The sequence below is a fragment of the Notechis scutatus genome, chromosome 6 (genome assembly GCF_049901735.1).
Source record: "Notechis scutatus isolate UNSWTSFEM ecotype Mainland chromosome 6, rNotScu1.2, whole genome shotgun sequence".
Taxonomy (NCBI): Eukaryota; Metazoa; Chordata; class Lepidosauria; order Squamata; family Elapidae; genus Notechis; species Notechis scutatus.
In genome coordinates this window covers 36,986,165-37,001,306 of record NC_142014.1, presented here as the reverse complement: position 1 = coordinate 37,001,306, position 15,142 = coordinate 36,986,165, and the positions used below count along the sequence as shown (strand labels likewise).

Here is a 15,142-nt window from a genome sequence, read left to right as displayed (position 1 = left end):
AAAGCTACAATAAAATTACTGCTGCACTGAATTTTTTTCAGGGGCCTACATAATTCTCAAATGGAAGAAGTTTAGCACACTCAGGGGTAAGAAGTGCACCCAAACTTTATCAACTTGGGGAAAATTATTACATATAAAGATACACTAAATGAAAAGGGGGAACTAAAATCCAGACAAGAACTAAAAGAAGGGGTACAATTGGAATGGGGGGGCATACATACAAATCCAATCACGCTATAAGAAAGACAAAAATGAATGGGGCATATAGAAAGGACTGATGACATTAGATAAAATGTTACTAGGAACAGATGAAAAAGCAATTAAGATAACCTACAAATACCTATTGGAATATAAAATGGAGGAGGAACAAGTAAAAGAGGAATCTATTTTTCCAATAGTTGGAAAAAGGGGTGAAGATTAAGAATATAAATTTGTATTGTTAAGCACATTAAATACCCAGACAACACAATGTTTATTAAGCACTACAAAATGTTTTTAATAGAAAATAAATTATTAAAAAAAGAAAAAATTGTAACAAGAAACAAAAAGCAACTATCTAGATGGCTGCATTCATAAACAAAGCAAATACTGCCAGCAGTTCATTCAAGACATTTTGAAACCCCTTACAGCAATTTTGACAGCTAACAAAACCAGAGTGATATAATTAATTATTAGAGCAAGCAGCCCCTCACTCAAAAATATAATACAGGACATAGCCATCAGCCACAATAACCCAACACCCTTTCAGAACACAAAGCCCATATTGCACAAATCCCAAACTTCAAAGTTAATGAACCATATAAGAACCCTTCCATTTGGTTGGTCAGCTGCTCCAGAACCATAAACTCTGGTGGTTCTGTTCATCAATAAATGGACCTTATTTCCAATCAGTCTCCAGGCTCCATTTGATTTCCAGATCTTTCTCCCGGGTTGGAATTGAACAAGATGGATTTTCCTTCCAACACAGGACTCTTCCAAGAGCTGGTCACCCGGTCAAACTGAGCAAACTTAGGAAGGGAGGTGACCAAGAACCCAACGGTCACTCTGACTGAGCTCCAGAGATACTGTGTAGAGATGGGACAGAGTTCCAGAAGGACAACCATCACTGCAGCCCTCCACCAATCTGGGCTGTATGGCAGAATTGCTAGGCAGAAGCCTCTTCTCAGCGCAAAACACCTGAAAGCTTGCTTGGAGTTTGCAAAAAAGGACTCTCATAGACTGTGAGAAACAAGATTCTCTGGTCTGATGAAACCAAGATTGAACCATTTGGCCTTAATTCTAAACATTATGTCTGGAGGAAACCAGGCACCGCTTATCACCTGCCTAATACCACCCCAATAGTGAAGCATGGTGGTGGCAGCATCATGCTATGGGGGTGTTTTTCAGCAGCAGGGACTGGGAGGACTGGTCAGGATTGAGGGAAAGCTGAATGGAGCAAAGTACATGGATATCCTCTATGAATTGATATTTCTTCTCTCATCTACTACACTAGATAAGATCATCCATCCATCCTATCTCTTTGTAGGAATCCCAGGGAAACTACAGATGTTCTACAATTGATTTTAATTGTGCCCAGGTTTCATCTGTAATCATGTGCTTATCTGAGCACAAAAGCTTTTACCCACCCTCATCAAACCTATTGCAAACTGGACATTCACTTCAAAAGTTGGCACAAAATGTTAAGCCAAATTACTATATTAAGCCAAATTATTAAATCATGAGGATTGTGTCATAAATATTGCAGTGGTTGCAACATTGGATTAATTTTTCTTATGAATAGCTCAAAGTGGTGAACATACCTAATACTCCACCTGTGAGTTTTCCTGCACATTTTAAACTTTTGGCATTTCTGATTACCTTCAAGCCTTGGGCTGTTTAAAGATATTTTCAGAGTTATGAACCAGACAAACAGTAAGAAAACTTACTGGAGACGCTTCAGTTTTCAGGGGCCCATTTATTAGCCATGGAAGAAAACCATTTCCTAAATCATTCCCAAACAAAGAAATGTAATCCTTTGTGTTTTGTAGTTCTTCACTTACAAAAGACCCTGTCTTCAGCCAGGCAATTAATTATTATCTTAATAGTTTTATTTTTTAAAGTAGCCCCCTTTATACTGTATATATTTACATATGGTTTAGGTTTTCCTGGTTTTCATTATTTTTAAAGTTTTGTGTAAATTTGTAATTTTCAGTTATTAGTGAACTGCAACACTTTCTGAATGGACATAGATAATAAATTGTTAACAAAAAAAAATCCAACTTTGTAACAAGCTTACATATTATATTACCAACAAAAGGAATTGTATAAAATTATATACTTTTTGGCAGTGGTTTGCTCTCCAAGTTTATTTCAATTTAGTTTCTGAATGTTTTGTTACCAGACTAGGTAACATCATCAGGATTTTCTTGTCCTATTATCCTTAGTTCATAAATGTCTTGTGTACCAGTTTGGTCATGTGATTGGTTGTTTATTTGGAGCTATATTTAAATTCTGAGCAGCTGATTGGTTCTCTTGTTGGTTGTGTGAATGGTCTGGTTTCTTATGCATTCATATACTGGATCTAGATCAATATGCTTATTACATTGCTCCTTTGGTAGAATACCAGGCTTCAATAAATTCACGTGTGGTGGGTGCTGGCATAGCCAATGATTCGTGTTCCTTCCCAATCGAACTGGTGTTGTTTATTATCAAGGTATCTGAGATCAGGGATTTTTGGTTGTGCCATTTAACTTCTGGTTGATATTCATGAACCCTTGTTTTGAATTGCCTTCCTGTTTATATAAATTATATACTTTATATTTTAATATTAAAGAAAATATATACATTTAAACATATTACTTTTATTAATGGAACTCTAGAACAACAGGCATATTATTTCCAAACAGGGTCATCATCAGTTTTGTCCTCTGTAAGGGTAAACCTACCACTGATATTTCTTTATACAGCAGTTCTATCTCAAGTTTCTGAGAAATCTGGAAAGAAAATAATAGGAGACTTGGTTTAGCTGCCTATAGTAAAGTTTTATTTCTCCTTAAGGCAGTAATGGTTTAGGTAAATAAGTAGAATTCTGACTACACACAATAACAGTATCACAGGAGTATGTCATATATTCCTCAATACATTAGAACATGAACAAGTTGTAACAGTTCTTTTTCTTTAGAGAAAGTCAGTTTTAAGAAAAAGTGAAGACAACTGCAACTTAAAACTGAAAATATTGCTTATTTTCTAAAAAAAACAACACTTAGTGAAATGTGACATACTGAATCTCTTTCTTTTTGCCTACCCAAAAAATCCTCTCCAGAATGCCTACATGCAATTCTTCAGAAAAAAGGGAATCTGTTATTGGTTCCATGATCAAAATAGATTTCACGTGAAGTCTCTTAAAGTAATAAATAGGTATTATATATCTTTAGATTGATCATCATCCTCAAGCTTCCTTATTTCATTTTTTAGACAGTTGATAGTTTCACGACTTGCTTTTAATCTTTCTTTAAGTTCTGCAATCTCAAAGCTGGTCTTCTTCTTAGCAGCTTCCAACTTCTCTCGAGTTTTTACTTCTACACTGGCAACTGGAAGAAAAATATATGTGGTATATTGCTTATTTCAATGTTTTTTTCAATGTTTAGAAAGGCAATCTTTGTTATTTTGAATCAAAAAGATTAAAATATTCTGGACCGAGCACCATGTGCTTCTGTTTGCTAGTACAACACAAACTGTATTTTTAACACACAGTGCCTTTAAATTGTAGCTGCAATAAAAGTATCATTTTAAGAATTCAAAACAACTGAATTAACTTACCTTAAATACAAAAGATAATCTACATAAATCAAAAGTTCTCCAACAATAGATTGGAAGCCTTGACAGAGTTGCATTGGGCTGGACACATATGGCTTTCACCAAGCTGCTGGCACAAGGACATTATGGATTCCAGATCTTTGATATGTTGTGTTCACAACACCTCATACAATAGCCCAAATGTGCCATCCAAGGTGACCTAGCCAGGATCAAAGTTGTCTCCCCCTCCTCTCTTTCAAGGACAGTGCTTTCTAGATTTCTGAAGGAAAAGGATTCAGTCCTCTTGCAGCTTTTCTGGGAAAGATTGTGATCCTTGTCTCAGCATAATTACAGTGCAAAATAAATTACTCAGCTTACTGATGCTACATGCAACAGCCACTATTATTACTGCACTAGTAGTTAATTATGAACCTCTAAAATAAGCTGTTTAATAGCCTGAAACCCTCTCTCGATACAACAGCTGGAAAATGATAAATAAAAAGGTGTCTAGTTCTCTAAAGAAATACTATACTAATTGAGACTTGATTTCTCCTCTGTTTGAGTGAGCCATTTTTTTCTAAATGCTTCTTTAGCAGGAAGAAAAAACACAAGGGCAGGCAGAAATAAAGGATATTTTGCCATCTGCTTCAGAATGGCCAAGATGTAAGTCAATTCAAATGTTCATCAAGAATTAAATTGCTGGGGAAGGACCTGATACTAATAGGTATTTAAAGTCCCAAATTGGTGGGCACTGTGGTTGGCTATCCTCATATTAATGTCATAAATAGCTTCCCCATAATTAGCTGAATAATGTAGGAATCCTCATTTTTAAAGAAGGGAACAAAACAAATCCAGACAACTATCGCCTCAGCCTAATGCTACAGATAAGAGACTCGTTTGTTTGATCTGCAAGTTATATGAAGAAACCATCATGAAAGTTTAAATAGATCAGGCAGTGATATTAAAGAAAAAAATCTGGGCAAGAGTTGTGGGGTATGCATTTTGGCCCTTCTTGGTTAATTTTGTATATCAATATACTTTGAAGAAGTAGAATAGAAAAATTATTGATACTTTTGAACTTTGATGTTGGAGAGGACTTCACAGAACACTACAGATACCCCCCCAACCCCAAAAATCTATAATCAAACCAACCCAAAGTTCTCATTAAACCACAAATAACCAGATTCAAATTATCACACTTTGGACTTTGTGAATAAGACCTAGTTCTCTGGAGAAGTTTATAACGCTGAGACAAGTAGAAAGAGAAGACAATGATTGGCAGCAAGATAGACTCAATTACAGCAGTGATGGTGCATCATTAGAAGACCTAAAGGATCAGGATGGGGACAAACCTTACTGGTAAAAATGTAACCATGTAGTTGCTAAGAACCGACACCAACTTGATGGTGCATACTTAACCATCTATCAACAATATTGCCACATAACTTGAATTCCCATGGCTCCTGATAGAAACTCTCTGTACTTTCATAAGCAGGGTAACATGATGTTGCTCTCTAGTCTAGAACACAAATAGACGCACACATGGCTTCTAAAAAGATGAATGGTAATTGTAAAATAGTGTGCTCACAGTTAATTAATTATTCTATAGGGTCATAACACCACAAAGTGTGAGGAGCATGACTTAAATAGTGAAGCCCATATAGGACTAAAATACGATGATTATGCAGAACTGATCTTTCCATACCTTTTCATAATTACGTTTATCTGGACTAAAATATTATAAGCTGAGAGGGTAAAATATAATTTTCATGAAAGCCAAAGCTCAATTGCAGATCTTGTTTAAGTAATGCAATAATGATAGGAAAGAGGGTCTTTAAAATCAAGTTTTAGTTTATCTAAAATCAACACATACTACTGAAATCTTGGCATTCAGCACTTACATTCTGTTTCATGCTTATAAGCACCAAGTGTTAATTGACGAGATGTAGTTAGCAGTTGCTGCATCATAGCAGTGGGATCCTGAAAAATCTATTAGAGAAAAGCAATACATTTCTATTATTTGCTAGACTATGTAATGTTTCACAGTAAAATGGACAATATATATAATTATGCAATTTGGTTACTAGAATATTCCAGTCTAATGGATCTTTCCTCCTGTATATTCAAACATGCACCAAAAAAATTGGGGAACCATCCTCTAGTGCAGATTCAGACTATCAGAGTCTGAAAAGGAAAGGGAAAGAAGGGGAGACTTTCATCCCAAAGTTAATGTAATTTTTTGTTATCTTACCATCTCATCATAAAATTCAGAAACAACCGTTTTCTTTCCCAAAATGGCATTTGTATCAGACTGAAACAATTTCAGCAAATGATACAAGGTCACCTGTGCAATAGAGAAATCTGATTACTACCCAAATATACAAATCAAACAGTAGACCAGAAATCGAATATTTTACATTTCAGCTTGCCATGATAACTGAAACTGAAAATTTACTTATATAGACAAGAATTAATAAACTTAAATGAATCAGTAATTACAAGTCACTTGCGATGGAACTGCACTATTTGCTGACTTTTTTTTCAGAAGGCAAACCTTTTAACCTTCATTACTGAAATTTATTTTCTGTAGAGACACAGGGAATCATTTTAAGATTATGCTGCAAAATTTAAAAAAAATGTTTCCTCATAATTTGGCACATAGAATTGTTGTATCATTTCCAGAGACGAAGCAAAGAATGCCCAAAGTAATATATTTAAGTGATTCATCCTCTAAATATAGGTAAAAATTCTCAATATTTCCCCATTTTTTTCCTTTTCCCCATTATTTTTTATTTTAAACAGGATGCACTCTTCCAGGTTCTCAAAATTCCAGCTAAATTCCAGCTAAACTGACCCACATGTCAATCACAAATAATTTATTTTTGATTATACCATGAGCAGAATTATAGTCATTGACTGCTTTAGGAATTGGTGACAGATGTAATCCAATTTAAAAGAGTGTTTAAAAAGTCATGTTCAAACACGTACAGCTATACCCAGTTAAGCTCTCTCTCATGCTAGTGCTTTTTTTCTAAACATGGCTTAAAACAATTCAGCTGGCTTTTTTTTTAACCTTAGCACAAAATTCACAACTTTTACTGTTAAAATTCCTTTCCAACAAATACTAGCAATGTATACAAGACCCACCACATTTTAGGTAATCTGAAATAGAATGTGATTTCTTCAAGGTAATCAGATGTATAAAACTGAGTATTGCCGTTTGCATTGGGAAAATTACTTACCGGCCTTTCATTAGGATCAATAAAAAATATCTTAATGATGATTTCAAATTCACCCCAACCTGTTTCAGTGATCTCATATGGTGGTTTAGTTACCACTAAAAAAGAAAGAAAACACTAAATATTAGATAATCCAACTTTGAAAAATAATGAAACCATTCTACTTTCATCAAAGACTTGTTTACATCATACCTCTCAGTGGATTACCATAGCTTTCATGTAACTTGAACTGGATTTTCTTTACATAAGCAGACATATCCTAAAATTAGAAAGAGTCAATAATAATTTACATATGTAATTATGCTTTATAATGTTTCAATATTCCATCTAGTCTTTTTGTTACACAGTATTCCATTGATTAATTCCAGTACTTTTTACAGATTTTGTTATTTTCCTCATGCAATATTTGTGTGTCTTCCAAACTATAATAGATGATAAGACATTCTGAACAAATCACCAAATACTTGGTATATTTATCAAGATGTGACCTATATTCCATATAAAATAACTTTAGATTGTGGCAAAAAAGATTTCTAGTTAGCCAATTTCTGTAGATCATAATTTTCACAGGGCATTCTCTACAGCTTTCCCTATATATTTTGTTTGACTGTACAGAATAGCAATGTCCTAATTAAACATTTTAAATACCCAAAATATTCAAAATTGAAAACACTGCAAAATATTATTGAAAATATTTTTGCAAAATATTTTTGCTTACCTCATTCCTATAAGGCTTAACATAAACTGTCCACTGATGTGTATGCCCATCTTCTTCTCGTTTCTTGCCAAAATAGCGGGCAACGTTACCATAAACAATGGGTTTTACAATAGTCACACCCTTGAAGGAAAAAAGTAAAATCATTTTACATTCTTACTTTGAAGCTTTAACACAGAAAGTTAAAGATTATTTCTTAGATCAATTTTTTCTTTCAGAACTCAGTAAAGGGAGTCAGTTTGGTCTAGTCATTAAGGCACGAGACTAGAAAGCAGACACTGAGTTCTAGTCCTGCCCTAGTCATGAAAGCCATCAGGATGACTTTGGGCCAGTCACTCTCAGCACTCACTTCACAGGATTGCTGTTGTGGGGAAAATAAGGGAGGAAGGGAAGTTGGACATGTTTGCCACTTTGATTTTTTTGTAAAAATAATAAAGATGAGTTACAACTAAAAAGTAAAAACAGAGGATTAAAAAAAAGAGGACTCTGGAGGAAGTGGATTACCTAGACCCCCTTATCCTGCTTAAAAAGTTGAGAAATTAGCAGATCTTTGCACAAATCCATTTTTGCATGCCAACCACACACACTCCTGGACTGACAGGCCATACAGTCACCCATTCCTTACTCACCTTTCATTTGAATCACTACAATATGCACTAGTTCCTTGAGACTACTCAGAAACTACAGTTAATCTGGAATGGTGCCATGAGGAATTAAAGGACCACTCCTCATGTGACACGGCTGTTTTTCTAGCTGATTACTAGTAAGTTTCTGTTTTTGACCTACTAAGCCTTTCATGTCAAAGTGCATGGACACTTTGAAATTGCCTGGCTCTAATTAATACTGTCCAGTTGATAGGATCTGAAAGGGTAAACACAGCTTTAGGTTTGTCACTGGTAGTGTCACTTGGTAGATAATATGTATAATCTGTTGCTATGCCTGACCTTTGCAACCAAATTCTCCCTGAAAACTGGATAGCCCCAATTCTGCCTGCCTTGTAAGGCTTTAAAAACTTGGTTCTTTCCCCAGACATTGGGTAAACAAGATTTGTGCCAATTTTGACTCATTTTTGTTTTGGAATGGCTGAAGTTGCCTCCAGCACAATATGTTTAGTATACTTAATTTTAAGTTTAATACTTCAATATGGTGATTGAGAGGCTACATAAATTGATTTGATGAATAAAATTTAAGAAATTCAGTGTTGTTTATGTAAATGCTGGATCTAACCTCAAGTCATACTTAGATCCACTAAAATAAATGAAATCAGAATGGTTATGAGATATCAGCCCCACTAATTTCAATGGAACTACACTAAGCAATATTATATTTGCTATGAGCATTTAATTCACTTTAATATTCAGCTTTATACAGCTTCCAATGTTTATCAACATTGCAAAACAGTATCAATTTTATTATGATTCATTGTGTCTCTTTAGTAATGCCTGATTGGGAAATGATAGATATCCTATGTGGAACTCTGCAGGTAGTCCTCGACTTAGAACAGTTCGTTTAGTGACCATTCAAAGTTACAGTGGCACTGAAAAAAGTAACTTATGACCATTTTTCACAGTCACAACCTTTGCAGCAACCCCATGACCATGTGATCAAAATTCAGATGCTTGGCAACTGGTTCATATTTATGACAGTTGCAGTGTCCCAAGGTCCCGTGATCACCTTTTGTGACCTTCTAACAAAGTCAATAGGGAAACCAGATTCACTTAACTGGGTTATTAACTGATCAACTGCAGTGATTCACTTAACAACTGTGGCAAGAAAAGTTGTAAAACAGGGCAAAGCTTACTTAAATAAATGTCTCACTTAACAAAAGTAATTTTGGGCTCAATTGTAGTCGTACTTTGAGGACCACCTGTACTGAGTTTCCTGAAGACAGAAAGTTAGAAGGTAAATATAAAAGTAGTGTTGAAAAATTTAGTATTATAAAATAATAAGCAATCAATGAGACATATAGTCAAATCAGTAGTTCCAATGGGTAAGAAACTTGAACTCTTGGTTGTGTAATCCAATTCAAATAGTTATAATTATATAAGGTTACAAATGTAGTTGATACAAGCCTTCAAAATTACAAAAAATTAGAGACCAACTATTTAAAAAAATTATGCATTTTGTCCTCAAGGTACAAAGTTAATTTAGTGACCATTTGAAGTTACAACAGCACTGAAAAAGTGACTATTGTGACTATTTTTTACACTTATGACCACTGCAGCATCCCTATGGTCACCTGAACTAAATACAGATGCTTGGCAATTGACTCATATTTATGACAACTGCATTGTCCTGGGGTCATGTGATCCCCCTTTTGTGACAGTCTGACAAGCAAAGTCAATGGGGAAGCCAGATTCACTTCACAACCATGTCACTAACTTATCAACTGCAATTATTAACTTAACTGTGGCAAGAAAGGTCATAAAATGGGGCAAAATTCACTTAACAATTGTCTCACTTAGCAAGAAAAGTGTTGGGCTCAATTGTGGTCGAAAGTTGAGGTCTATCTGTACATAAATCCAGAGACCAGCATCATTTTGAAGAATACCTTAGAAATGTCATTTTGTAAGTCAATTTGAATGTCATTTGTTTGTATTACAGCAAACTACACCTTCATCATACAAAACCAGGTAATAATTAATAGAGAATTCATTTTAACCACAAGTAGGTACTGTATATGGGTTTTTAAATGTTAGCAATTACTTAAAAATTTGCAATAGCTTTAGCATCCTCTTTCTTACACCTATTAACTCTAGGAAGTCATAATCTAATGAAGGATATACATAAAATCTGAAGTAATATAAACGCTAAGTTAATTCAGCAACGCCGTTGGAGAGCAACGAAGAGATTAAATTTAGGGAGAGTTAAATTTATACTTAAAACTAGGAAAGGTAAGTGATGCACGAACAGCTTTCCAAGGAAAGAATTACAGTGCTTCAATCTTCGAAAACTTGTATGAACATAAATTCGTTAAGCCTCTAAGCTACAGAAGATTCTTCGGTGTTAATTGCAGCACAACCCAGACGGTTCCCTCCTTCGAAACCATTTGCTCCGCAAGCCTTTTAAACCAATCGGAACACTTGAACCTGTGCAACGCACCGCCCCAGGGGACCAAATGTGCGTCAAACCCTGCGATCGCCTTGGGATCTAACATTGCCCTCAGGGAGGAAGAGAAGCCGTTTGCAAATGGACCAAAAGCTCCCTCCAAGAGGTCTTCGCACCTTCACTCTCCCACCAGAGTCAGGCCCGAACTCAGCCATTCTTTTGAACATATTGCACCGGAAGGGAAGGCTCCTCGCGCCGCTCTAGCGCAGCCAGGTCAAGACAGGCCTCATCTGCCCGCCCACCGGCCGCGAGACCAGGGAAACCTCCCCTTCTCTCCGCAGCCCGGCGTCCACGATCCGGGCGAAGGGCGCGACCCTCATACAATAGCTTCCGGGTGAGATACACATTACAGGCGCCTTCCTATTTGCAGCAGGAAAAACAGCGGGTTGGTTGTGTCACGTGACCTCCCGTCGCTTTAGTTTGGCGAACTTGGAGATAAAAGTGAAAGCTGGAAAGGGAAAACAAAAGTCTATTGGTGTGTTGCGATCGTGCTGGTTGTAAAGTGCTACATTTTGGGACGCAAATGTAAGATTATAAATTCAAGTTTGAGTTACCGGCAGCTGTTGGAATGCTCCTCGGAAGTTTCTATAATCCACGTTAGCATACTATGAATTCCGTGTTTCAGAATACGTACATGTCTATGTACCAAGCTCCTTTCCCAAAAAATGTTATCTACACTTAACACTAAGCACTAGCAATACTGTTGTAATGAAAATGGGCGTTGTCTTACCTGAACGCCATTTCTCCTTGTAGGCGAGACAGGTCAGCAGTGGGTTCCTCTTGTCCAAGCAGCTAGCACAAAAGCAACCCACTCCTGACCTGTCGCAGCCTTACGAGGGAGAACCATCAGTTTAATAAGATCATAGAATAACAGAGTTGGAAGGGACCTTAGAGGTCATTTAGTCTAACCGCCTGCTCGAACAGGAGTGTCTAGTCTAAATAAACTTCCTAAACCAATATATTAACGGTAAACATTTCAACTTATAAGACTGGACTGTGGATTATTCCATCAGCATTGTCTTTCCTCTAGAATATCGTTAGAGGAATGGATATACAAGTTACACTTTTAGTCTTTGGGGTGCTTTTGTCACTTCTGCAATATACTGATATTTCCACTTTCTCAATTAGAAACGGAAGTGTTTGAGGTTCTATTGTTAAATGTTGTTAGTGTGCTCTTGTAAATGCATTTAATGTATTTTATTCCCTATGCTTTTTATAAAGCTAGAATTGAAAGGGGACATCAAAAAACTAACATGGTGTAGTCGTGGTTAAGGAAGGCATCAGTCTAGAAACTGAGAAATGAGTTCTAGCTCTGCCTTAGGCACAAATCCAGCTGGGTTATCTTGAGCTAGTCATTCTCTCAGCCATAGGAAGGATCAGCCATCCACTTCTGAAATCTTGCCAATAAAACTGCAGAACGTGCCCAGGCTGTTCTCAGGAACTGAGTTCATACACTGTATACTTATTACTATTGTTGGAGCTGACTTCACAAATCTACTTGTCTCCAAGAATGTTGCACTAATGGTCTTATAGCACTATGCTAGTTTCAAATGAAAGATTGATATCCAACAAATAGAAAACATAAATTTTAGGATTATATGGAATTATTAATAGTGTTACTGTGTTTCTCACATAAGGCCGGGCCTTATTTTTTTTTGACCCCCGAAAAAACGGCTAGGCCGTCTTTTCGGGTGACTTAATTCCCCCCCCCCTTGCATCCTCGGGTGGGTGGGTGGGTGGGCGGCGACAGCTTGGATGTTCGGGAGACCTTCGGGTTCGGGCCACTGTTGCTTTCCCTTCTCCCTTGCTGCCCCGGCGTTAGAGCAACGCCGTGGCATTTGGCGCAGCCACGTGCGGCCAGTCAGGGCTCCTCCCTGCAACCAGCATCAGGCGCTCCCGTCTTCCCTTTGCTTTCGAAGGTAAAGCGAATTATTTTACAAAGCCTCCCCTGCCTGAGAGGGCAGCCCAACCCCACGTGGGATGAGCGGAGGGTCTGGCGGGGAGGTGCTCGCTGCCCGCCAGGGCCGCGCCAGAGCCGTGCGGGCTGGGCAGAGCCGGGAAAGCGAGCCGTGGGTGCGTGCGTGCCTCCTCCTGCCCCTCGTTCCCAAATCTCGCCCGGAGGAGTTGGTTGGAAGCGGCGTGGCTAGGCTGGCCGTGGAGGCGCTCAGTGCAGGTGCCTCCAAAGGCGGGAAGGATGGGCTGGCGGGCGCTAACCTTGGTCGTTCTCCCCGCGTCGGGCTAAAGGTGGTGGCTGTTTCCGCTGCGAGCTCGGACCCGCTGCTGCTGCTCCGCAGTCACCCGTCTGGCCTTTCGAGGTGGAAGAGCTCGCTGGGCTGAAGGGACCGGCGCGTCAGAGAGGCGCACAGTGTAGGGAGGTCGGGGAGGAACCAAGGAGGCCCCGGGAGATTAGCCTCCTCACATGGGGTTGGGCTGCCCTCTCAGGCAGGGGAGGCTTTGTAAAATAATTCGCTTTACCTTCGAAAGCAAAGGGAAGACAGGAGCGCCTGAAGCCAAGTGTCTCCTCAGGGCTCCGGTTGCAGGGAGGAGCCCTGACTGGCCGCACATGGCTGCGCCAAATGCCTAACGCCGTGGCAGCAAGGGAGAAGGGAAAGCAATGGTGGAAGGTTTCCTGATATGTAGTGCCCCACCAACACAGGCAGCACCATATCCGGGAATGCAACAAAAGTACTTCCTAAGGGCAAGCCCCCCGCCATTCCCCCCCCCATTTCGCATATTTAATATGGGCCTTAATTTGGGGGGGGGGGCTTAATTTGATTTTATGCCAATAAAACATGGTGGGGCTTCCTATTGGTGGAGGCCGTATTGTTGGAGAAATACGGTATTTAGCCCCACCTTCCAAAATATCCATTATTTTAAAATACAACAGTTGAATTTGACATCTAATCTTCTATGTATATGTGAGCTTCAGCTTGTCTTGCTAACTGTTGTTACCTTTAAACTTCACAAATTAAAGGGACAAGGTTAAAGTCCTCGTGAAACATGTTCATGGTTCTGCATTTAGTAATATCTGAATCTTTTGCCATTCTGTCATTTAATTTAAATTTCATCAGGATTCATCTGGAATGTAGCTCATTTTCTTTCTTCAGGAGAAAACAGGATAGTAGCTGGAAATTAAGAACTAGCAGACTGAAATATTTTAAGGGCATTGATTAAACCTCCTGTGGAAAAAAGAAATGGATCAAAACAGCTTTAAGAGAAATTTTATACTGAGAAGGAAGTTAAAATAATCAAGTATGAAAAGAAGACAACAAAATGGATTCCCCAAGGATATTTGATTAACTTCAGAACTGGAAATACTGTAAATTGATTATTTCATTATATAAATGTACACTGTAGACAAGGATAAAAGGAGATATATTAAAGATTAGTGACATCAAAGCAGTCACTTTGTTTATATGAATATGTGTACAGAGAGTAATAATTCATTGTGTTTACATAGCAATTGACAAAGTGAAAGAAACATTATCTTTTCTATTTTGTTTTTCACAAGGTATTTTATTCAGCTTGTTATTTTTCCTTTTTTCAGTAAGAGCAGTTTACATTTAACTTTAAAAAACCCCATAGTTCCATGAAAAAAAGACAAAATAGACTTAAGCTTTTATTAAAATGTGCTTTATTTTTCCCCATAAAAGGAAACTTCTTTTGCAGCTTAAAAAAAAAACCAAATACTTAACAGTCGCCTAAAGACTAAAAATAAAGGTAATTAAAATCACCAAATGATGAAACAGAAGTGAAATGAAATTTTAAAAGCCATTTCTACAGGCAGAAATTTGGTTTATAAAATTTCATATGGTTTGACATTATTCCCTCTTACCTTGTGAAGCCATTTAAGTTCCAAAAATTCAACCCATTCAAGATGTTCTTGAGCTGCCAGGTATTAGAAAGTCAAAAGAAGCTGGGTTGGTTACATATACCAAACAATTTAAAATCTTGGTGTATATGGTGCTTTTTACTTCCATGTAAACATTTGTACAATCTATGACATAATACATTCCAACCCCAGCCATGTAAAACTATCTAAAATAGTAGTTAGCTCCACAGGCACTAAAGAAATATAAAATGAAAGTTAAATTTCCCCATTTTTAAGGCAAGTATTTACAAGTAAATTCATAGAATCTCAATGATTCACAAAAAATAAGCTGTTATCTAAATCATGCCAAATCCATCAATAAGGAATGCAAGATTGCTTGGCATTTAATTTCACTTTCAAGAAAAGCAATTATAAATTATTCTAGGAATCCAATTGAAAATAATTCCCTTCTCTGCTTCAAGTGTGCACCTGATG

At 37.5% G+C, this 15,142-nt stretch overlaps 1 protein-coding gene and 1 long non-coding RNA gene across 2 annotated transcripts; one reads left to right on the top strand and one right to left on the bottom strand.

Moving 5' to 3' along the window:
- Positions 1–2,999: 2,999 nt before the first annotated feature.
- Positions 3,000–11,161, bottom strand: YEATS4 (YEATS domain containing 4). The gene is made up of 7 exons (XM_026667744.2): positions 10,953–11,161; positions 7,732–7,851; positions 7,206–7,272; positions 7,017–7,111; positions 6,026–6,118; positions 5,676–5,763; positions 3,000–3,569 (listed from the first exon to the last, which is right to left on the bottom strand). The coding sequence occupies exons 1-7, from the start codon at positions 11,001–11,003 to the stop codon at positions 3,400–3,402; spliced, it is 684 nt and encodes a 227-aa protein (XP_026523529.1). The 5' UTR covers positions 11,004–11,161; the 3' UTR covers positions 3,000–3,399.
- Positions 11,159–14,897, top strand: LOC148130174 (uncharacterized). The gene is made up of 2 exons (XR_015750056.1): positions 11,159–11,361; positions 13,908–14,897. It is a non-coding gene; the product is annotated as an uncharacterized LOC148130174 (long non-coding RNA).
- Positions 14,898–15,142: the final 245 nt, after the last annotated feature.